General features: G+C 41.8%; 1 protein-coding gene across 1 annotated transcript in view; it reads right to left on the bottom strand.

The window, feature by feature from the left end:
* Positions 1–2,670: 2,670 nt before the first annotated feature.
* Positions 2,671–25,887, bottom strand: part of LOC121618686 (sodium-coupled neutral amino acid transporter 3-like) — a 35,472-nt gene continuing 12,255 nt past the window's right edge. The window contains exons 2-17 of the mRNA XM_041954239.1: positions 22,362–22,614; positions 20,933–20,965; positions 20,685–20,778; positions 20,449–20,564; positions 13,895–13,968; positions 12,914–13,006; positions 12,651–12,732; positions 8,518–8,600; positions 7,155–7,213; positions 6,629–6,775; positions 5,729–5,808; positions 5,193–5,293; positions 4,557–4,681; positions 4,304–4,448; positions 3,572–3,675; positions 2,671–2,775 (exon numbers count right to left, since the gene is read on the bottom strand). Of these exons, the coding sequence (XP_041810173.1) occupies positions 2,671–2,775; positions 3,572–3,675; positions 4,304–4,448; positions 4,557–4,681; positions 5,193–5,293; positions 5,729–5,808; positions 6,629–6,775; positions 7,155–7,213; positions 8,518–8,600; positions 12,651–12,732; positions 12,914–13,006; positions 13,895–13,968; positions 20,449–20,564; positions 20,685–20,778; positions 20,933–20,965; positions 22,362–22,498 (1,578 nt within the window). The 5' untranslated portion in view covers positions 22,499–22,614. The remainder of the gene's footprint in view (positions 2,776–3,571; positions 3,676–4,303; positions 4,449–4,556; positions 4,682–5,192; positions 5,294–5,728; positions 5,809–6,628; positions 6,776–7,154; positions 7,214–8,517; positions 8,601–12,650; positions 12,733–12,913; positions 13,007–13,894; positions 13,969–20,448; positions 20,565–20,684; positions 20,779–20,932; positions 20,966–22,361; positions 22,615–25,887) is intronic.

The raw sequence follows: 25,887 nt of genomic DNA, 5'->3' as shown, positions 1-25,887 counted from the left end.
TCATACACATTTCAATAAATCACACAAAGAGGGAGACTGAACAACAATGAGATCTAAATCGAGGTCCTCAGAGATCATCTTCTATCAGCCACTAACACAGCGTACCTTTCACTGTGCTGCCTTTTGTTTATTTTTTGCATGGTGTGAGGCTTGAAGTTTTTTTTTTGTGTGTGTGCACCATTGTTTGTAACATGACATTTATCACATGGCTTTATCATGCACACAGCCATAAAATTAGGTCAGACTAGGAACAGGAAGTTGGGGATAAATATATCCATTGCATTGGCGAAAAGACACTAAGCTATGGCCCAGTGGCTGATTCAGATGCGTCCCTGTTCATACTGACACATAGAGACAACCAAATATGTGGATATAATGCAAAAGAAAAGGGATTAAAAGAGGATTGTTTAACAAATTGACAGGACAACACTACCTTATCCACACAGCACTCACTGCAGTCTGTTGTGACAGATGTAGAAAAAATAAAAAATAAAAAATAATGAAACGTAGGCAAGTACACCAGCTCACTAACAGCTCCAAGTTAGTAGGTTACTGTCTGCCAGGAAGCAGCAAGGAAGACAGAAATTACCGAAACTAAACCACTGATGATATACCACTGACTATAAAAGACATATATAAGGGAAAAAACAACATAATATCAATCATTAACATGTTTTGCATCTTGCATTCAATCACTGAATCAGATTCAACTGATATGCCCGAATAAACACTGAACATGAACTGTAAAACAACAGTTAATCTATCAATGGCAGGAGATGAAGACTTGAATTAATCTCTGATTAGAGGATACTTGCAGGTTTAACTACACAAATGCATACAGGTACTATAGTTGAAATACAGTGGAGCCATGTTTTCTTTTTTAAAACAACACGGACACTCAAAAACCTCCAACAGCACATCCACCTAATTAGTTGTTTTATCTACAGAACGGACCAGAGGAGGAAACTAATGACCGCAGGGGCTCACAGGAAAGATAAATTTAACGTTATTTCAAGTAATGTTGGAGAAGACATCCATATTATACCATTGATACATTGCTAGTTTTTCTCATACATCTACATTAGATTGATTAATTTATCATCGACTTAGTTATACAAAGGGATGTGCCCTTAAATCACATCTATCACATACGTGAGCTTCTCACAAATCATTTGCTGCATTTGAGTTTCAACTTAAGAATCGCTACAGGAAGTTGTGCTTATCAAAGGAAAGTGCTATTGCTAACCGCTAACGTTTCAACATTGTTAGAGACAGTATTCCCATGTCTGTCGTTTCTGTCAGGGATCAAGCTTGTGCTGGACACAGAAATATTTACAGACACCAAACTGCTCATGAAGTCACCCTGTTGTGGTTTGTTTTTTCCATACATGGTTTGGTCATCTCTGATTACTTCCAGTACACGTTCAGAAACAACACATCAAATCCTCCAGGTCCCTCCTCCATGATTAAAAACACAAGACGTTCTTTCTTCTGTTCACTTCATTTATCACTTGGATCTGTGCACTCCAACTGATGAGGTCTTCTGTACCATTTATCACTGTCATTTACGCAGTGACGCTGAAAAGAAAACTGTGTAGGCAGTCTGTTACGTGGTGCACAGCCGAGAAACATTTCAAAACGCTCTCGACCTGAAACCTGCTTTTCTGATATTGATCGCCTCAGTACATGCTGAGGATCATGTCATCAGTCCATACTGCATCTTGTGAGGTTTAAGTAGCGACTAATAATAAAAATATACATCTAGATCATACTGTGTCGGAATGTTCACAGCACTGTGCCACATACTGTCTGCGGTTTTGTGCAGTCAGAGGTGACAATGTTGACACCTCCAGACCTTAAAATACACAGCAGCAGCACAAGTTAGTGGAGTAGGAGGCTAAAGGCTGCACGCCTTAAAGGAATAGTTGGACATTTTGCAGTCTTTATGCTAAGCTAAACTAAGCAGCTGACAAGAGTGGTGTTGACCTTCTCGTTCAACTGTCTGCAAGAAAGCAAGTAGCTGAAAATGTTGAACTATTCCTTTAATTTATCTTTCTTTCTGTGCAAAAGCTTGTACTGCACTTTCCTCTGCAGTTGCACAGAATGACAGAGACGTGGTTATTCAATAACTTAATAATAGACATAAAAATCATAAAATAAGGGTCTTTCATTCAATACATTTCGGTAATTCAGCCGTTAAAAGGGTGGTGTATTATAATCTGAGTAGCAGTTTGCGGATCATTTTAGGAGAGGACAGGAATAGCAAGGGGTCACACAGCTAGCACAGGGTCAGGCGTGTAAAGACAGCAGCTTTCCATTTTTTTTTTACATCCATCTCACAAGGCACAGCCTCCAAACGTCAACATCAATCTTTATGCACCTGACCTATTTTGTAAATTCACGAGCAACTTTCCATGAAAGTCTACTGGCCTGGATCTGGTCACTGTTTGGCAGGATGTACAGTACAACGTAACGTCATCAGACTGAGAGCTTTTCTCAGAGAAACAGAGAGAGAGCCGTCTTCGACTCTAGACGCCTCCTCTGTGGCCAATATCCTCTAATGGAAAAGATCGACATCAAACATTATTCAAAGTAAAACAGTAACATTACAACACAGATCTAAATCAACGATATAAAACCTGGAAAGAAAAAAAAAAAGGAAGGTGGTGCCTAGTGACCACTGCTGGCATTGTTGGTGCCTGATGTCCAATCAATGATGATGAAGCTGAGACTCATGATCATAAACAGGACACCTATCCCGGCAAAGCAGGCAGCCTAGAAGAGAGGAGTGATAGTTATCATTAACCTGACGAATCTGAGAGTGTTGCTTTATTCATGGTGGTAGATCTCCAAGAGTTTCAGCTGCTCTGCACTGACTTCCTGTAACATTCAGGATGATTTAAAGGTCCTCCTCCCTGTATACAAAGGCCTCAATGGGCTTGGACCAAGGTACATTGCAAGGCTGCATCCAGATAGAAAATCAGGGATGCAGCCTTTGTCAATTACTTCCCAAATCTCTGGAACACATTACATATAGATATCAGGGAAGCAGCTCTCTGAATGTATTTACAAGACAGGTTAAAACTTCACTTCACTTTAGCCTTTAACTAGCTATGCCTTCCTGATACAGGCCTGAAACCTCTGCTTTTAAGGTGTTATATTTTACTTCATTTTATGCATTTTTAGTATTATACGGTGGTTTTGGGTTCCATCTTATGTCATACAGGGTGTATTTTTGTTTTCTTTATTTTCATCCTTACTCTTGTTTTTACTATTATTATCAAATGGGTTTTATTTTTCATCTTATCTTACATTCATTTTCTGTTTTTATGTATGTCTATGTCTTTTTATGTGAAGCACTTGGTTCATGTGATTTCTTTGTTGTAAAGCACTTTTCTTGTATGATTCACGCTATACACAAAGTTTATTATTATAACTGCTATTCTAGGAACGTTACATCTGTTGTCATGGAAAAGCCAATAATTTTGCAAGCTAACTAAGCTTACGACCGGCACCCAACTGTCCGACAGAAAACATTTTTAATTGTCTCTTAATCTCATGAGACGCTCACCAGGATTTTGGGGACAGAGCGCATTGACTCCTCTTCTTTGGGTACGATACGAATGTAGAAGACAGCAGGGAAGATGAAGATGAGACAAGGGGCAGATGTGGCACCTGGGAAGCAGACAAAAAACACAAAATTGTTCATGAAACTAATCCCACATGGATTTTTCCTCCTTTCAGCGCTCATAACGTGCTGATGTCAGTCTGACAGCACTGTTGTGAGGATATGAAAATTAGCAGGAGGAGGGAAAAAAATTAGCTTGTATTTATTTTCCACCACCAAAAAACTCTCTATAACAGTTTTAACCTTTATGTTTGAGGAGTTCAGGAGCCTGTTGGCCTCTTGGACTCATCTGTGAAGTACTGCTCTTTCCAGATATTAAACCACTGTCTCAACATCTTTGATGTGTCTTCAGTTCACCAGTCTTTAACTTCAAATGTTCAGCAATCTTTAATTTTAAGTGCAAAAATGTGACTTTCAGTACTCTGAACTTTGAAGTGAAAAAGTGTGACTCAGCACAGAAAAGACTGAGCATCCAGACATTCATTTCCCTCCGATTGATTAATGGTTGCAGCTCTATCAGTTCACCTACCAGGACTTGATATGCAACATAATATATCAGAGAATGTCCTTATGAAATATGTAAGATATAATCCACTGAAATCTAGACTCCAAAGACATCATGAAAGCAACTCAGGATCCTGCACATAATGACACCTGTCTGAATGTCAAACCTACCAATGATCCCAAAGATGCCCAGGATGTTGGGGGCAAAGATGACCAGCAGGTTGATGAACGTGAGCAGAATGAAGGCAATGGCGATGTGACGGGGCCAGTAGAACGTCTTGTTGGGAAACATCATCTGCTGGATCGCTCTCCGCACCTGATCATAACGGCAAATTCATGTTCAACGTTTGACTGCGTTTTAAAACAACACGTATGAAAGTGATTGAGCCGATGCGTAAACTTTAGGCACTGAAATCGTACTTACAGGGAAGAGCACAATGGGCACAGTGAGCGTGACGGCAGTGAGCACAGCCACACGCACGCACAGAATCAAAGTGTCATACGGGTCAATACGGCTGTAGGTGTGAAGCAGCTCCGCTTCCACTTCACCTGAAAGAGATCAAAGCAGAGGAAAATAGAGTAGCTACAGCTGGCAAAACAGCACTGGTACTGATCATTTTAATTAATAAGCATATAAAATATTGATATTTACTGGTATATATCATAACATAATGAGAATACTTTGGATAAAAATAAAACCTTCATAATCATGAGGCCGTCATGCCTCAGTGTAGTGGATTACATTGTTATAACGTAAATATATGAGTATAAAAGGTTGTTGTTATTACGACCACTAGAGGGAGCAGATGCATCATTATGATTTGCAGCCTACAGGTTTACTGTTTTACAATGACAAAGTGATTCAGACTTAATAATGTGCTGATATGAGAACAAATACATGACAGCGCTACAATTAACTAATTAGAAGCATGGATAAAGAAATTAAGAAGCAAATTAGGCAGTGTAGCAAAAATAACTTTAGATAGATAAGTAGATAGAGAGAGAGAGAGAGAGAGAGAGAGATGGAATAATCTGCAGTGGGAGGAGGACCAGGCCTCACCATAGAAAGTTAGGTATCCAAAAAGGGCAGCCAGGAAGTACATGCTGTACATGACTGCAATGGAGATGTTGGCCACATGCTGCATCTTTTTCTTGGTGGGACTGAAATCAGAAGATATTGCCATGTGATGTCACACACACACACAAACATAAAGACACACACATAACATCAGGGCATTCATTGTCAAATTACTGTATATGCCCATACACAAAGCATGTAGCCCCAGTTAGTACAAAATACCCTCTTCAGCTGCGGGGCCACTTTGGTTGCAGGACTGTGCCTCAAAGATTCAATAACACATCACAATTAATCTAAGGAAACAAGCAACAGTGGTTCAAAGCAGGATGATAAAGTTAAACTAACAGCATGCTGCATCATACAAGCAGTGCCAACGCATTTCAAAATAAAGTGAAAGCAGTGCATGTGACTAGGTTATGATCAGCCAAACACAAGTCTGACACAGTAGCTTTCCTCTTTGTTGCGCAACTGAGCTCTTGTCCAAAAGTTAGCAGGAGTTTTCCATCATAAGAACATACTTGCGCAGCTCTGTGTAGATGGGCAGGACCTCGGGGTGGCACACAAAGGCGAACGCCAGGATGGGGATGGTGTAGGCCGTCTGAAAATGAACCCCAACAGGTCACCATAGATACAGCAGCGCCATCCCAGACGTCTTACCACCAACCTCGCGCTTTACTGCCCATTACTCCCTCAGACACATCACAGTGGGCTAATTGTTTCCCTGTGATTAACTTGGGCCTGGCTGCAGACCAGCTTTAGCCTATTTAAGAATGCCTTACTTATAAGCTGCTAAACAGCAGGGATTGGTTTTACTAGCCTGGGTTAGAAAAGACTCGTACATCTTTAAGGGATACTAATTAAGACTTTATAGGATTTCATAAAATCAGGAAAAACTCATCAGTCTTTGCTAATGCTAAAATTAAGTTACATAATGTTACAATCAAACAAACACAATCATGTAGCTGTGATGTAAGGGTCTTTCAGCAGTCTCTCCTGGTGTGAAGGAATGTATTGTGTGGTTTAAAATAAGGGCACTGAGAGAAATGTCAGGTCTTTCCCATTTCACTCATTACCTATCACTTCGGCACACAAAGGGCAAACTTGATGCTCTCACTGCAAGCAACAGAATGTCAAAGCAATTCTTACGCTTCTGGAGCAGACAGCTCGGGGGTCTCGGTCCATCTTTGAGCCTTACATTAACTGCGCACCATTGTCTATCATTAACAGCTTGATATATGCCCTGATCTCCTCTTGAGTGCGACTGAGTGCTTCAAACCGAGTGTGATTCCCATGCTTCGATTGTGAACTGTCACTGGCAACATGCGGAAGATGACTATGACATAAGTGGGTGTCTGTCAGTGGCCATGACAGTGGAGGTGGGTCTGCAGCTTCAGACTGAGTGGCATGCGTAAACCTACCTGTGAGTTGAGGTTGGCGAGTTTGGGGATACAGGCGGGATTATCCTCCCCGCCGGGATCGGTGGCACTGACATTCAGCACGGTGGCAGTGCTATTGAGTGCAAAGTCCACAAATGGGCAAGGAACATTGAACTTCTTGTAGATGACCTGTACAGTGCAGAGGAGAGTCGTTCAGCAGAAACAAAGGCTGTGGGAAACAGTTAGCATACAGACAGGCGGAAAATATGGCACTAAGAGATCCAGAAAGAGAGAGAGAGAGAGCGATGCGTGGATTACAGCTCACACAGCCAAAACTAGGTCAGAGAAAGACAGAGAACCAACACAGCCTGAAACTGCAGCATGCAAACATTAGTCCATGGCAATGAGTAGAGAGAGTCGAGAATACTAAAGAGGTGGTGGGAAGGTGGAAAAAAAACCCAGACTGATCCCAGCGCATCTGAATATGCTGCCTTGATGTTTCTGCCAACAGAAGAAGCCAGACAACAACTAGTTTACACGTATGCATATCAAGAGTCAGAGGACGTACCGAAATGAGGAAGAAAACCATGCAGCTCAGGGAAAAGCCACTGGTGTATCCCAGGTATCCTAAAAGACAAACGCTTTGTTAGCATTTCGCTCATCTGAAATTACGTGGTCATGCTTAAACTGGAAAATATTCCACTAAATGCTTATCTAAGATATAATAGTATAATATCCCCCCTCTCTGCTTAACTCTAATAACTAATCACTGGTGAGTTAAAGCAGCGTTTTCCTGCTGAACTGTATTTTCTGCTGTATGTCTTCAAGCCTTGTGGTGGCTTGGCTGATTTAATGTGCTGGGAGTCGGAGCTCATTACTCCACAGCACCGACTGGCTCTGTTGTCCTTCATGTCTCGGCAGGAGACCGACTCCTTACAAGAGGTCAGCCAATACGCCTCCTTTTCTCACTTCCAAACTGGCTTCCCTTGCTTTTTTTTCCTCCGTCTTTCCATCTGTTTTGTTTCATGTACTCGCTCATCTTAAGCGCTGTAATGCAGACAGACCGCAGGACACTCGACCAGCCTCGTGAAACACATCGGATTTGTGCGTGTCACGAAAGCAACAAAGACTTATTATTTTAAAGTGAGTGAATCAGACATGGCTGCATGTTGAATGCAGGGGCATAAGCCAAGAAGAAGCACGGATGGGAGGAGAAAGACAGGGTGGGCTGACCGAGCCGAACCGAACTACAATAAAACAAAGGCAGAGTTCTCTTCGAACATGGTAATGAACATGCTTTTAATAAAAACTAAAGCATCCATGTGTGGGTCTCAAGTCTTTGCAACACCCCCCTGCAGATATCTTAATACAAGGAATGGCATCAGGTGAAATTTAGAAGGTGAGCAGGAGGCCACCAAGGTGTGATACTAAGATTCAAGCCTTGATGGTCACAAACAACAAATCCCCTTGGATGAAGAGGTCCTTTTCTGCCTCTAGTCCTGCAGGATGTTGGCGAGCAGAGAATAGTGAAGAATTTCCCCACTGAGATCAGTAATGTGCAATACTTTCTAAACAATATTCACAGCTTAATTTTTATATTCTCACACCTGAGGACTTTTCAGAAGTCTTAGTAGTTCAATTCAATACACTCAGGGCTTTTGCTGTGACAGCTTTACCAAGTGTGGCATGACCAGACCATGACCGCACATTACTGATTTGACTTTATTACTCTTCTCCACTTGTGCTGCTAAGCATTTTAGCTAAATGCACAACAGTGGTTCAGCATTTCTAATTATCCAATAACTTGTTGCCACTGCGACCGCCGTTCCACAAAATTGATATAATATAAATAATAACATAAAACAACAGAGAATAAACCCAGACTGAAACGCTAATGGGACCATAAGAAGGACGTGATATCACATACTCACCAAGCTGTTTCATGAGAGCCAGTGGTAATATTACTGCAACAGACACAATTATCACGAGGTAGTTCCCATTCAGGTACCATTCGCTGCAGAAGCAGAAAGACACAGATAATTGAATGCATTGATTTGGAATTACTGGCCTCAAACGCTCCTCTCAGTCTCTGTCAAGCATTTGCACTGTGTCAGATATTGATTGATAGGACAAAGATAGATAGATAGACAAACATATCTTGAAGACTACGGCAAATAGTGTTACACAAACAAACACAAACTCAACTGGTTCCCTTGAAATCAAATATCTAGAGTGGTAAACATCAGCCTCTTTGCTCCCGGTCCCACTGGAGACTGAGGAGTGTGCTGTAGCTCATGTCCTCATGACTGTTCATGAAATGTTTTCAGGAACATCTTAATATTACACAGAGAAATTCCACATGGTGGCTTTTAGGCCGAATCTGGTAGTTTTTAGATTCAACATGTTTATATTTGATGGCAAAAGTGATGAAATTAATTCTCCGGCAGCATGGAGAAGGCTTTGAAAGCATTTAGATCTTTGCGATAAAATCTAAGGAAAATTTAACCAAATGGTTTAACAAAAAAATTTGATGGGAGTAAAATTAATAATCAAAACATTGTACCGATTTTTTAACAGCTAGTCCAGAAAAAAAAACAGCATCGTGACCATCAGTATGACTAACAGCCCTGCTGAGAACTTAATTAAACTTAGTATCACAAAACTCTGTGAGGATATGACTGATTGAATAACTGAGAGGCTGTCAGCCAAATGGCACTACTGGGCATACTTCTATTAATTGCATCAAAACATGACAGTGTGATTAATACATCATTATGTGGTGTGATACAGTACAATTCCTGGAAATAACCAGAATGCCTGTTTTTGGCTGAGCAAATGAAATACCTGACAAATCAAGGTACTTAATCACGCTGATGTATTATATAAAAATGCAGTATTTCGACAAATCGGTCCTCCTCAGTGATTTGCAGCATTGCCCACATTGGCCTAAAGCAACCCTACATTAGCTATACCCACTTATCCTTGAAGGGCTGAAGCCAGCTGACACTGGGTAAGAGACAGGGTGCACACTGGACAAGTTGCCAGTCAATCACAGAGACATGCTCACAGTCACACCTGTGGGCAAGTCACAGCCGTCAGCAAGCCAAACCTGCATGTTTTTGGACTACGGGAGGAAACCAGAGCACCTGAAGGAAACCCACGTAGGCAAAGGGACAACATGCAAGCTAAACATGTGCAAAGGCAGCGTTGTTATATTCCAGTGGCAAACAAAGGCCATTTAGACTTAAGGGACAGACATGAATATGAGATGTGCGTCAAACAGACTCCACTGACAGAACCCATCACATGTTACCATCTCATGCATAGCCATGTCCAGGAAACAAACCTCTATTTTTAGATCAACACAGTGATTAATTCCTTGTCTTCTATCAGGTGGGAGACACGACAGAGATGCAACATCTGCTGGCCACACACACACGCACATGTACACACATGCACACACACACACACACACCACACACACACACACACACACACACACACACACACACACATCTCAGAAAAGAAGCGGCTCATCTATTCTGTTGTCATCCTGCCCTCCGGCCATCTGGACCAGGCACACAGTATCTCATCACCACTGATAGACACATTCACACAAGCATGCAGTGTTTTACAAATACACAAATGCACAATCACAAATAATCACACGCAGCGACAGAACTTTGATAAGCAAATAAAAATGCAGCACCGTCCACGAGGAAATAGCTGTAGCTCTCCGATACGTTGACACACAAACACGCAGAGGCGGCCTCAGGTGCTCATTGATGTGCATGTGAGCCGACCAGGGTCACACATCCAGAGACACAAATAGACACACACCAATGCATGTACACATGTGGAGGGCGGACAGAACAACAGGAACCCCTCAGATACAGTGTTATACAGCAAACAGCAAGAACAGCTAGCTTTGTGAAGGTTATCATTTTCAGTTTTCATCAACACTGTGCAGTTGTCACTGTTAATAAGGATCTTCTTTCCAGCTTCCAGATTCAATGGATTTTATGTCTCTATGCATGCAAAAAGTCTTGTGTGTCCTGCTGTGACAAGGCACTGTGACTCATATACTCTCCAGATCAATAGATAAAGTCATAGAGAGTAATTTATTTTTTAATGATATCCAAAAATAATGATCCTTAAATACAGTCAACAAAAACACCATTACTGTAAAACAGCTCTATCATTACAGTATAATCCTATTCTAATATAAAGCAGTGTTTGTTGCAGAGCTATTGTATTGTACTGCATCGGACTGTGAGTTGTTCCTGCTATTTTGTCCAACCCCCTGTTACAGTTTAGCAACATAAACACACACCCACTGGCTAGATGAAATGCCACTGGAACAATCTAGTCCGTCATTTCAAATAAACAGTGATTGTTGACCGTGGCCAACAGCACCAAGAGAACAAAACGCAAGGAAAACAGAGCAGACACCAGAAAACAACAACGCTGTCACGCTGTATCACCTCTATAGTGTCTGCATATAGTGAGACACATCAGCCTGCACATACATGAGCTGATGTGATGGCAGTGGTAGTCTTCATTCTCCTCCCTATAGATCGAAACCTGCGCCCTACATGCACTTGTTTCTTTATTTATCTCTGTGAGAAGCAGCACAGTGTCATCAGTCCACTGTACATTTTAATATGAGGGGACAAACCCTCTGAGGCAAAATCTTCCATGAAACTCTTTGTCCATGTTATACAGGGTTGTGTAAGCGGGCATACCACTGTATCACACATATACTTTCATTTCTCCTCCTCACCCACTTCTCTCAAGCCAGAAAAGTGGGAGGCTCTAACTGGGGTAAGGGTTAAAGGGTAAGGGGGTAACATCACACTCGAAATCCCAACAGAGGAAGTGTGTTGTTTGTCTCTGAGGCCACCTGCACTGCGATATCCCATGGTTTACGTTTTCAGCCGTGGAGTCTAGCTGTGTTTTGATGTGAGTGTTTCTCTGCGGCCGTGCTGCTCTCCTCCTCCAGGGTCACTATCACAGCTGTTCTCACGCCAGCTGCTCGGTGCACCCAGAGCTGCTCCAGACCCGCCAACTGGCACAGCCCGTCAGAACTCCACTATGGAGGCTAAAGTCTTTATACACGTGGGACGGCTGCACAAGGTCTCATAGAGCAGAGATGGGATATCACAATGCTTTTTTTTAAACTTTGGGAGCAGTGGTAGTGTCTACATGTCACTATAAACCAGATGCATTTGCAGCATTTCAAACGTGTGGAATTAATTTATCTCAAAGTGTTACAATTTTGGTTTAGAACAAAATACATAAATCATGCAGCATTTCAATACACTTCTAATAGGAAAAACTCCAGCTAACTGTGCTTGAGTGCATGAAATTGGCCAGCATTTTATTTTAAAACAACTATTTGTAGCACAAGTTATAAAACTTAAAGTTGTAAGATTTTCATTAAATCAAACCCAGTAACCTCACTGAAAGCCTTTAAAGGTGTTCACATTTTGTTATTACCCATCTATAAAGATGTTTTAGTTGTCAGTGGTGGAATCTGCCATTCCTACCATTCCCAATATGACCGGAAGTCATGGAAAAAGAAGGAGCAGCCACAGTCTTCATCCTCAGATGAAGACAGTCTCCAGTCCTGCAGCTCTTGAGCAAGGTAACTGACTCCTTTAACTCTCCCTGCTCTTCTGACTCCTGCTGTGTGCGGCATGAAGTCAGTCCGCGGTTGCTCGTGGCATGATGGGAAAAGGCAGATTATTGTTTGGCTGAGCTGTAAACGGTTACATCAGTTTCTCCTCTGCTGTAATTCTGCTAAAGTAGCTCAAGGAGTGTTTGCTGTAACCTACACCAGCAACCGCTAATCAGTTAAGACGGAAACCTTAAGTACGACAATTTTAAACATGTTCTTTTTAATGAAGTTAAGTGCTTTTGTTGATGTCTAACCATTCATTTCCATTCAAGGCCAGAAATAAATGGACTCTAACATGTACATTTGCATGTACATGTACACAGACTCACTGCTGTTAGTCCACAGTATGAATGAAAACATGTATGTCATGCATTGACCACTCACCCTGCAGGTTTATCCACCCTCAGGAAGGCCTGGATGACCAAAGGAAACTCATACTTGACTATGTACAGATAACTGGACATGGCTGTGGAGAGGAGATACAAAACCACTCGTTAGTTAGCACTCAACTACACAGAGGCTTATGTACAGTACAACAATGACACACACATATTAATCCCAGGCAACAAATCACAGAATTCTTTGAGCATCATCCCAGAAACATCAGAGGAAATTTGTGTGTAAGAAAGAGGGCAGTGTGACCTCACCTCCAATGTTCTGCAGCGTGATGGCAATACCTGCCGCCATCTTCCCCGGGGTCCCAAAGGCCCTGTATCCGAGCTGCTCATACGCACGAATACCTGAGCCACACATATCAGCATCAAAAGCATTTCATCAGTGTGTTAAATCCATACAAACAAGGTCCTAAGGGGACACCAGTGCATCGCGTCATCATGCACTGGTTAATTTTGAGATTTTGGGCTATTTTGCTTCCATAACATGTCTCCTGTCAGACTAGAGGAAAGAAAACATCCAAAATACACATTTAAGCATTTATTTTAGTTCAGATTTCTGATCTGGACACTTATGCCATTTAGTGAAGATTTCAGAAAAGTGGTGGTGATATCTATTTTCACCCTCCACTTATAATGTCTTTTTTTTAAATGTATGAAATTTTACAATCCACATCTTTAAAGGTCTTCAATCTCCACTTCAGTAGCAAATACAGACAGCAAACCTTCCAGTTGTTTTCCTATCTATGTTCTGCAGGATTTTACAGAGAGACATTCAAAGCCAGATTTAAATATCATGCTATTCCAAAAAAAAAGGTTTATACAAACTGTAGTCTGTATTATGTTGACGGTCATAGTCCTGTGGTTTGCTTAGTCTGTCTCCTGTTTTATTTTGAATCTCTCCTTGTGTTTCATGTTTAGTTTCACATCCTGCCTTTGTCTTGTTCCCGCCCATTTTCTGCATCACCTGTGTTTCATTCGTTAATTAGTTCCTAGTGTTTTCTCTCTTTCAGTCGTCAGGTTGTCTGCGTCTGTTCCTCCTGCGTTTGTTGCTGGTGGCCCTCATCAGCTCTCCTGCCTGTGTTCCTCCCACCACGCTGGTTTGTTCTCAGTTTAGTTTTGGTATTTTTCTTTTGTTCTTTGCCTCAGTCTGCTCCCTCAGTTTTTGGTTGCCTGCCTGTTCTGTTTTCTGGAATCAACTTTTTAACGCATATGACAATAATAATGCATACATACCTACAATACCAGATGACTTCAGCAGCAAATGTATGGAATATGATGAGAGGACTGCCACCACTGTTAGAAGTACCCTGAAACAGACGCACAACAAGACACATGTACAGAATTACTGCCACTTCTGCCACCAGCAGGAACACCATTTTAATCACTGTTATACCAAAGTGTTTATTCACTCACGACACCTGAAAACCTCAGTTTTCTGTTACATTCTTACACTGCACATTACCCTGTAGGCTATTTACACAGCTGCAGTATAGGCATGCATTGTCTGGATGTCTGTGCGTAGATTGGGTCACAAGAACAGAGTCCCCGTGGCTCTTCTTTACGCTGGATTGTTACTCAAGCTGAGCCAAGGAGGCTGCCCTGTCAGCCCCTCTGCCCTCTGAATAATCACACACACACATACACACACAAATACATACATACCAGATGGACAGTTTCACTAGAAACGTTTCCAATGCAATGCTGAGATTGACAGACTGAGGAAAATCCTTCTGTAAACATTAATCTTCTCCCCTTTGTTCGTCGGTGGTGGAATAACCTACTTCAGTCACAACAACAGTCACTCCTTCCATTTTCAGTTATAGACACGTCTCTTCCAGAGGGAAGGTGCACTTGTGATCATTCTCTCTCCACTGACTCATATTCACAGCTTTTACATGTTATTCTGCAGCAGCAACAAGCTTCGATCCTTTCTGTTTGATCGCTGGAGTTCTCTGTGTTGTTCCTGGAATCCACTCCAAAATCATATTCTACTATTGCTCTCATTGAAAATTATTCCAGATGAGTGTGACATAATCACACGAGTGATAGAGTACATGATATGATCTAGTTTTTGTAACATGCCCAACCATCCGGAGTGGCCTGAGCTAAGAAACCTGTGGCCATATTCACAAAAAGTCTGAAAATACACTTGGAGAGCTCATATTCTGGCCTTAAATCTGCTTTTGTCAGAAGAACACATTACAGGTGACTGGGCAGCACGTGAGAAACTTATTCTGTATATGCAATTTGAAGGGGTAGGGGGTTGACTTTAATTTGGCTTCAAATTAGGCGCAACACTCCACATCTACAAATGTTTTGTTTACAGACACAATGATGAATTGATGTGATATCATCTGGTCCGTGTGTGTTGCATTCAAGGACCACTTGGAAGAACATATAAGTAATTCCCTGGTAGGCCAAATCAAATGTCTCACTGTCCTTATACAGCTGGAGGCCGAAGGTTCCCAACCTCTGACGTAAAGACCAGGGTTGATTGTTAAACCTCAATACTTTTTTTTGGACCCAACCCAAATGTGTCTATTGAAAAGTACCCAAAGCTGCCATTAAACTTCTGCCTTTTTCATAGACTGGCTTTCAGTCAAGTTTTTTTACATTTTACTCAAGCAAAGTTCTTGTATGGCTGCTTGTGTTAAGTTAACATTTAACACTTTGGAACCGTGGCTTCCTTATTCAAAAGAAAAAAGGAGTTTTGCCAAAAATGTTCATTTATTTTAGATTTATTTAATTTGTAACTTAGTGGATGTTTGCACTAGTATAGAAAAATGACAGGCAGCCCCATTCAAGACACTGATTAATTAAGATGATTTCTTAACTGCATCAGCAAACCTACATTAGTGTGTTAACTGTTGATGTTGAAATCACTCAATGACCAACAAGCTGCTACATCCATTAATGGTGTTTTATTGGCTTGCAAGATGCACATGTTACATGTTTTACTACAAGGAGCTAACAGTTATTTTTAAGTGAGCTGTGTAAGAAACATCTGAAGACTTGTTAGAATCCTCAGCATGAGGAAGTTTTGTGAATGGGCCCCTGATCCACTGACTTTCCCTGACCCAGTGCACCCCATTCCAACTACTTTCTATTTTCTTCCTCCTTTGTTGGTTCTGTTGGCGACATTAACTTTCTCTCTCTGACACAACCACACACGCATGCACACACACACACACACACACACACACACACACACACTCTCCATTTCTCTTTGCTTTAGGAAAAGCTAGACAGCACGTCTTTCATCTCGACTTCAACTCTTGGCCAGTTAACAGGGTTTTTTTTTTTTCTTTTTTTTCAGACTGTGTGGAAGAATGCTGGGTTGACTTGCGGTGGAGGATTTAGTCAGTCAAGTGGCAGTGGGAGGACAGATCTGCTGACAGTCAGACAGACTGACACACTTGGGTCACTGTAGCTCTGCTCACAGCTTTCCACCCCGCTGCATTCCTACCCGAGCCGGGGCCGCTGACCCGCTGAAGCCTCGGCACCGGGCAACAAAAATCTGTGTGATGTGAAACATCGGGCCACAAGGGAAACAGAAAGAAAGGACATTCACAAGCAACTACAAGATAGAACAAATAATCTAGGACATTCATTACATTTAAGAGCATGCGTCAAATCGTGGCTCTCACTGCTGTCCAGAAAAACGCCCTTACTTCACTTACGTCCTCACTACACTCTGCGAGTCTTGCAGCTTCAACTACAATATAGGATGTACTTAGTGCCAAATAAACCATAAGCATGCCCATTGTTCACCTAACCCACAACAATAAGCAACACCACTCTTCAATAGACATATACGACAACGTGAACTGATGCATCTTGCCTCACATGAGTGGGCGGATGAATGAATGGCTTCATAATCCTTCAACAACCTATATAACAAAAATACTCAGCAACAGGCCTATTTTTTGCTGCTGGCATTTATTTTGCCTTTGTTTACCTCCCTGTGTTTGAGCAAACGTGGTCGCCTCTTTTTCAGGTCTCCTGTCCCCTTTCGGAGCAGGACCTACGGTTCAGAATGACGCAGCAGAGTGCTAGGAAAAAAAGATTAAATGTCTGTCGAGGCAATCACTAGACTGGAGTCCAATGTGAAGCAGAAAAATAGCCAGTATTCTTTTGCCAAATATGTCACTGACCCTGCCTGTATGTCTCAGCAGCTACTCTATTGTTTGACACAAGATCTTGCAGATATGCACACAAAGACGCAGCCTTTCATCTATAACAGGATGGATAAATACACCCTCTCTGTTGCATTCAGTCACGTACTATTAATTTGCATGCGATTACGTGTATTCATCAGAGTAAAATGTAGAGTAATCAGCCAGAGTTCATTTCAGCTCCTGTCTAGCCAAGTGTCAAATGCACTGCCATTCAGAGACACAGGGTTCAGCCCGGTTCAGACAGCAGACAGCTTAAAAAACTACAGTCACACAACTCAGCTCAAAATAAGAAGCTTTCTCAAACACGAGGGAAAATCCTACAGACATGACTGCCTTGGCAAAGAACTCATATAACGTCCTTGAATAATATTTTAGGGCAATAGTAGCTGTCCAATATTTAAACTAATGCGTGCACTTTATTTTAAGTAGTTCTATTGTCATTTGTCCCAAATTTCACTGTAAGAAAGTCTTATAAGGGTCAAACAGTGGGAAATGAAGATGCAGCTTCCATAGCCTGGCTCGGATAGTGACATAGTATTAAATGGTCTGATGCCATTAACTTGTATGGGAGTAGAGCACTGAGGAAGGATGTATTATGCTTTGTAATACTATCAACTCCACAGGACTCCAGAGAACGTCCAGGCTAAGAGGGACGTGTGAAGTAGCGCCCAGATGTGACTTGACTTACAGTTTTCTTCTAATGAGCAACAACTGACCCTGTAAGAAAGTGAAAGTGTGTTCAGTAAAGGCCAAATAAATGTATTGTCCTCTGAGCTCTCAGGGTTTTGTCTTAAGGTTATGCCTGATATAATACAGCATAATATTCGTCTAATTACAGGCTGTGTTGCTTAATTAAGCTATCATACTGTAGGCACATGTTGGCAGCATTAAATGTGGTGTCTAATTGCAACATAATTTGGTAGTAAGGGCAGAATAGTGTCTAACTGTAGCATATTTTGGGTCTGATAGTGTTATTTTTGTAATTAGACTGTGATCTTGTAAAGTACTGTATTATGATCTGAAATTGGTTTGTAATTAGAGTATAATTTGGTATAAGAGTGTTTAAGTATAGTATATTTTGGGTCTAATATGGCATTATATGTAGTTTCTATTTACATCGTAATTTAGCTATACGGTGTCTAACTAGGGTGTAACTGTGCTTGTTTACTGTCTAATAAAGATTGTATTTTTTCTAGTTTCTGTCTTATTTGATAAAAAGTAGCACGTGTTACTTTTCTGTAGTCAAGTTTGCTGTGAAATGAACAAAGTGGCCCTGCTAGTGTTTCACCACAGCTACAAATCCACAACAAGCCAAGAGTTAAACAAACATCCAGAACATTGCTTCACCTCTCTCTAAGGCGCTGCATTGTAGTTTTAGTCAGGGACGCTTAGTTAAATAAACAGCACTGGCTGAATTCTAAGAAACGTAATACTGGGGAGCTTAAAGCAGCGCTTACAGCAGCCAGCTTCAGCACCAGCCACCTCACGATCTAGCACCGTCAGGTAGAGGTGTGGAAACAGCACGAGGAGGTGAAAGTGTTGACATCACCACTGCTATCTGTGCATCAGGAGAGCAGGAAACAGCAGCCTGATTATTTTCTGAGAGACATCCAGAAACAGATCAACGCTGGAAATATCAAATGCACTAACACACGCGTGTATCACCTAAAAGAGTGTGTAAAGCTTTGACAGCCCATCGGTCTAATATTATGCTACTGTTATGCAGAACCCAGCCTCCATAAATCAAAACTATGCCCACTAGCTGAAGTTTTGCGAGGGGATGTGAGTATGATCTGGCAGGCTGGAGCTGCTCTCCCTGATGGCAGGAGATTCAGATTGGATGGTCGACAGAAATGCTGATGATGAAGCCTCCACAGTGCATGATACACGTGCAGTGAAACGGTAATGGCAGTGAAATGTTGACAATTTCCTTAAAGCAAGCTGTTTAGTTAGTTTAGTCTGCAGGCTTTAAAAGATATTCTGTATGTTTTCTTATTGTCAACAAATACCATAGAAAGACTAAAACCAACGACAAACAACAAAACCAACTACTAATACGTAAAAAGTATGGTCTGTGTAGCTAAAACCTGATATAGCTTATTTCTCATTGCCTTAGAGCCCCGTTGTTGCTCTAAAACTATTTAAAACCAATTGGTGAGCCAGACTGTTGCAGTGGGTGTCTTATAAGGATTATTACAATGGCACTAGTTTATTTTGATTCTTTATTTTGACCGTCCTAATAGCACAAATACTCACTAGAACAGTGCATGTGTTTTAATCCACCACTGAAAATAGTCCCAATCTAGAGACCATCTAATGAAACCAACTGTGATGCCCATCAACATGTTCCCAACCTACAAGTATTCAGTAGTCATTACTAGATTATTACACATGTGCTCAGTAGTCATTACTAGATTATTACACATGTATTCAGTAGTCATTACTACGTTATTACACATGTGCTCAGTAGTCATTAGTACATTATTATATGTGTCCTCGGTGGTCATGACTATCTTTCACGGTTGTGATGCTTTCACATTGACAAAATCTGTCCCCCACTACAGTACGTGTCTCCAGAACCACATTTTCCCATGGTGACACACACACACACACACACACACACACACACACACACACACACACACTCAAAAGGGGAAGACAATAGCAGCCTATTCAGACAGTCTATCTATCTATTCAGACTGTTTAAAAAAATAAAAAATAAGCATAAACTACAGTATATATATATCATCTGTTTGGATAGGTCAGAGCCAAAAGACTTGAAGGTATGGAAAACCTCTTGTCTGCCAGCTGCTTTCAAACAGCGGTTGAATGAAATACTTCCTCATATGATCTGGAGAAAGTTTGCTGGGACAGAACTGGCTCTGACGAACAGTTCAACAGGACTTGCAGCCCATGTTTAGCTGGGCTGCAAGTCCTGTTGAAAGCCTGTCAGAGGAGGACAGCCCCAGGCTGCAATATTTTTCCCTCCACATGAAGTTATACAAAGCGTTTGCTGACTGGTCTGCTCATTCAGACTGTCATCATCTAATTCTTGCATCGAGTTGAGGTGTGAGAGGTCACTGCAGCTCAGAGGTTAGAAGACCTCCAGTGCATCTAAACCAGGTAGAAAAGACATCCCAATGAAAATATAAATACTGAACCTGGAATTTGCAGTCGACTGTGACGTCATTATCCTGACAGCAAATACTGCTGCGGAGGCTTTTAAATGTTAAGCCCCTCATGTATACAGCATACACCCACTGGTTCAAGCAGTGAGTCCACCACACAGAAACAATGCGGTTATTTCCTATATCTGCGATTGCAGTTGCACTAATTTATAGCACAAGTAAATGATTTCCTGTGCGCTTTTAATCTGAGCCTCTGTTAATCACAAAAATGTGCCATATGTCATCGGGTTCTGTGTCATAAACAGGGGCCGCTGCTTGGTTAATACAAGACAACTATAATACTATTAGGTGTATTTATGTGTGACGCAGAGCTCCACTAGAAGAAAATGAGTCAGACAACATCTGCTAGCTGTAATTCATTCATTCTACTGTTTCCAATCTGTAGTCATGGAGTTGCGTCAGATGCATGGGAAAAACTTACAAAAACAGGACGACCCCTGTGTTGGCCATGGCGTACGCCAGTCCCAGGATTCCACTTCCCATGATTGCATTGCCCAGGTTGAAGACGGACATCCCAAACGAGGTTTTCCCCTCAAACTACGGCCGATGCAAGACAGAGGAGAGAAACAAAAGTGTTGTCTAATAGTACATGCAAGTACTCCATATATACTGCACATGATATCACTGGCAAAAGCGAAATGGCTGTGTTTGACCTACATCTGTGAAGCGCGTGGTCTTCTTGTCATCCATGCCTGATAAGAACTCCTGGCTCTCTGGGAGGTTGGCCTCTGTATTGTCAGTTCTGTGAGGACTAAATAAAAAAGAATACTGTCAAAGCACTTGAAGCTATTCATCACAAGTTATCTCTTTTCTTTTCCATTTGTGGTTTAGAAAAAGTGGCTTTTTTTGTGGATAGCACAGTGAATCTGAAACACATTCTCAGTTCATTGTTATAACATACATACCTAGCATTCTGGGCACTATTTGGTACAGTTTCCCTACAAGCAGTGTGGAGAGAGGCCATCCATCACCCAACGAGTGCACAAAGTGGAAAAACAACACCCTCAGTCATAATATAATCAGGCAAATAACACAGTGAAGGGACAATCTATGAATTATCATCTGTGTCCCAGAGAGAGACATTTTAATTAAACCATTTATTACATAGAAAGAGGACACAAAAAATATTGCAGACCACCAGTGCCATAATAATCAGGCATTTAGCTCACTCTATTATGCAGTGCAAATTATGGTACAATGAGTGAGAAGGTAGGAGGTAAATGTTTTGCTCAAAGGCACATCACCAGGCAGTTAATGGGCACACACACGCTGTAACAGGGGTTGTGCAACCCTGCAAACCTGCAGTTATGAAACACTCCAGTGCAGGGCTGCAATTAATGATTATGCACACTATCGATTGGGGCTGTCAACGAATTTTAAATCCAAGTACATATTGGAATTGTCTTCTCTCTCTTGCTCCTCTACCGATTCAGCCAAACCAGAGTTGGTGGTTATTGTTGGAACAGTGGAAGGATGAACTAACAAGGTTTTGGTGTGTTTTGTTTGTGTTTGAATGAAGTCCGTTTTACAATGACAAAATTACTGTTTCTGTAAATGGAGTCCAGTGGTTTTGGCAACAGTGATATATTTCTGGTTAAATCTGATCTTTTTTCTCTTTAACAAAAACTTATCTCTTTGTTTATTTTGTAATGTGTAAGTATGTAGATCTTTTAAAAGACATGTTTATGTTGAAATAATATACAAGTAGTAAGATTACTTTTACGACTACGCGTTTAGTCTGCTAAATGTCCAAAAACTGTGAAAAAAGCTCAACATAATTTCCAAATCTTCAAATTCTTTTGTCCATCCAACAGTCCTAAACTCTTCATTTATTGTCATAAATAACGAAGAAAATTGGCATTAAAGAAGGCAGCAGTGTGACCTAATCAGTCTATCCACAACACACTCAATAAGCTGCTTTTCTGTATGTCTCTCTGATGTATTGTGAGCATCAAGTCCTTCCATTTAGATAATTTTAATAATGAATCCCCTTAGCTGATGTATGCAGAATTCCAGTCAAATACGGTACATTATATCTTGCTTCTATAAGCGAGGGTCTGGTCCTTCTCGTGCTTCATGATTGGTTAAGAAACAGGCGCAGGCTACACATGACACCTATTCCACTTGATGCTCTGTCACCACATAGCACGTCATGTGCTGTGATGCATGATCTTCAGTAAGCGGCACGTTGAGATGAACAAGTAAGAGCACCCAGTGAATCAAATCAACAACTCAGTTATTGTAAGAATGGAACAATGACAACATCTGCGTGTCATCATGAATTAAAATGTTATTCCTACCAGATCATGGACTGTGTAGTAGGCCTGTACTCACTTTTCGCCGTCCCCTGCAGGTGGTGTTTTGGCCGATGCTGTGATCTCCTCCCCGGGCTCATGGCCTTTCCCATTAGGGATAGCGTTCACCTCAGCAGGGGCAGTTTCCACAGTGTCGGCCGGTTTCTCCTCACTCATATCTGCTCTGGAGCCTTGGTGTGTATGCAATGATCAGTCTGTTGAAATGTGTAAATGTGGGAGGCTGTGTCAGTGCTTGTACTCTGAGGGTGAAGTTTTAATTTTCCTCCTGGGATCTGTGGAAGAAGAGATGTGGGCAAATTAGAATATTTTGCAATGACATGGCATTTTCTTTGATTATAAAGCAACTGGGAAGCCCATTGTTAATGCATTTCCCTGACAGCGCAGGTAAAAGATGCATTATGCACTTGCCATTTCATTTCCTGACTCATGTAATGATGACTGTATTTTCCAAAAACAGGTCTGTGAAACCCGTTAAAGGATTCAAATTTTAAGCGATTCATTATCATTAGCTTGAGAAAAGCTGACATTTTGGAGATACACGGTTTTCATGCGACAGCAACAATTTGCAACTGTTGAGACTGCTTGAGACTGGAGATAATGTTTGATGTTCTTGAATTATAACAGGAAGTCCAACTCAATCATAAAATGACAGATAAGTGGAATAGAAATGCTTTAATTCCTAGTTTAGTAGGCACGTTTTGAAGATGAAGGAGGTCACCCTGAGGGAATTCAAGTGAGTCTGTAGTTTTCTTAAAGCAAAAACACCAACTCCTACTATGTTAGTCAAAATATAGAGTTGGCAACAAATGGATGTTTTGGCAAAAGCCATGACAAGCCAACTGACAGGTTTACGCTCAGAGGAAAGAGCTCTGAGGAGACTGTGACACACTGGGCTTTGCGTCAGGCATCTATTTCCTGGATATGCTGTTGTTAGGTGACCATGCTGGTTTGTGGGGCCCAGAAAGGCCCCATGTGACATGTATCTCCTGGATGCTGTTGACCAAAGCCCCCTATCTGGCTGGCCCTGAATGATCTCCTTTGCTCTGCTGCATAAACAGCACTGGAGGCTATAATGGAGAGCACGTTGGGGGCCATAGAGGAGGCACACACACACCCAGCTTTGAGATAAATAGAGAAGAACCAGCTAGGACCAGCTAAGAACCAGTTCTCGCCGTCTTTGTGGCCCCATTTTTCTGCCTGTCACTTTTCCCTTGGTTTCCTCTTTTATTGAGGAGGGTTCAACATAGCAACAATGCTCAGGGTTTTCTGTACTACCGTTCCTGGCAACCACTCAGCTGTCCTGTTCCCTCAGGCTTCTTCCGCTTCACAGCCCACCCTTTTAAATGTGGAACTTTTTTCTGTAATATTATTTTAACACATCAAACGCAGTGTGAGGTGAATAAACCTTAGTCTTCATCTAGCAGTCCTCTGAACCTGTCTTACCAACCAAGCTGCTGTGAGCTTCACTGCACAGCCAGGCCTCTCGGTGTCTCTGGCTAAAGCCAGGCAACGTGGTTGGGCAGCAAAGCACAGTGCACAATGGCACATGTTGTGCGGTTTCCTGGGAACGGGTTGGAGAACAGTGGCACTATTGTGCCAGGCATCATTATACTGCCGAGGCCCCCTTGGCTGTAGTTTGCCAGGCCACTCGAGAGGCTGAAAAGGTATTTCACTGGGCTCTAATTGAAAAGACGCCACCTTGAATTCAGCAAATGCCAGTATCCTGCATTCATGCACAGTTGTAGCAGAGCTGCTGACGGTAGCGATGGCAGAGGCAGGGCCCCTCTCGAGGGACAAATCACCGCACAGAACCACTCTGCCACTCAGAGAGTCTACAAATCACGAGGAGGTTGGGGGTAGCCATTCGAGGACAATACACGATGGGCTGTCCGGCTACAAGGGTGCCTCCTCAATGGCCTCAAGCAGTGGAGCTTGAAACAGCAGACCTGGTTGGACAGAGTTGTGGCTCCTACCATCATTATGTTCAGCAACAAAGGCAAAACACGACATCCTCGGAAATAGTTGAGTGTAAGCACACTCATTCAGTCAGAAACAACTATTTCTAGAGAGCTTGTTCTCCGGTCCAGCTCAAGTTTAAAGCAAATGAAGGTGTAACAGACGTAGCCGAAACACTGTGGGGGGAAATGCTCCTTGAAAAGTAGGACAAGCTTTTGGCAACAGAGACACTAATTCAGACATCAGTTATCATTTGCTAAATGAAGGTATCTGGGCTGAAATAATGCAGATTCAGTTGATGAAGATGAAAATACTGTGGATAAGGATCAGTACGGGACAAATCCTGCATGGAAATATGTACCAGAGACCTATTCACTGCACTCTTATTCCTATGCACTCATAACTATCACTGACATGCACGCTTATTTGTGTAATAATATTGTAAAAATGATTTACACAGATCTACTCTCAAGAATTGTATTTACATAAAGTCAAACTCTATAATTGGCCAAAATCTCAATACCACTGGGGATCCGGTTTGTAATAATTATAACCAAGCAAATGAAGGAAAATGAGCACAAAAACAATTGAATTCATCCCCACAGGCTTGAACAGCAGTTGCCGTCGCACCATTGTGGTATGAAACAGAGGAAGAGTTGTGCGTCCGTGAGGAAACGCTCAGCAGCACTGAAGCGTCCTGTAGTCTGTAGACAGTATGTCATCCAAAAAGACACCACAACTACAGTATCCAAAGAAAAGCATTGTTATGATAGAGACCTTCTCTTTTCAAAAGCATCGATGTAAGTGAACCAGGAGAACATTCAAGACTTCCACATAAATAACATGGGTTTATTTTCCTAATTGCACCATTAACACGACACAACACAGAGTGCATTTACAAGCTCATTAGTATCCGGTTTTTGAGCCTTATGTTGGTTTTGATCATATTTAATATGATGTTTACATGGAACATGAGAGACCTGGTTATTCATACCGCTGTAGACATGATTTTGACAGCATCCAGGTTTCTGATGGTCTGCGTGCAACTGTGCTGATTTCTAAGCCTCTCAGTTACGATGTGCTCTGCCAACAAAGGACACTCAGAAACCTGGATAAGGTGTTTACATGCCGCAGTATCCCGGTTTCTGTCACAGTACTCCAGGTAGCATATCCAGGTTTCTAAAAACCATGATAAGGGTTTATCCAGGTTTCTGAAACCAAGATATGATGTTTACATCCATAACACATAACCAGGCTGAGAGGGGGATAGTCAATCTTCCTCCACAGTCTGACTGTGTCAGGAGTCTCATCTGTTAGAAAGGAAAGAAAATATGAATAAACACCAGCAAGACCAGAAGGAAAAAAGGTCTTAATTAGAAATCCAATGTTTCCCCACCGACACTGTCCAAACTTCCGAACTCCTATGCAAGAGTTAATGCTACATTGTGATGCTCTTGGTGGGAGTAAATGAGTCTTTTCACAGCAACAGCAGAGGCTATGTTTATTCAAGCCCTCGTCCAAAACATCACTTCAGTGTGCCAACACACAGCGAGTGTGTGCGCCTCAGTTCACCGGCTGTGACGCAAGCA

Source organism: Chelmon rostratus, chromosome 2 (assembly GCF_017976325.1).
Source record: "Chelmon rostratus isolate fCheRos1 chromosome 2, fCheRos1.pri, whole genome shotgun sequence".
Classification (NCBI taxonomy): domain Eukaryota; kingdom Metazoa; phylum Chordata; class Actinopteri; order Chaetodontiformes; family Chaetodontidae; genus Chelmon; species Chelmon rostratus.
Note: the sequence above shows the minus strand (reverse complement) of the source record. Positions and strands in the feature narration are given on the sequence as shown.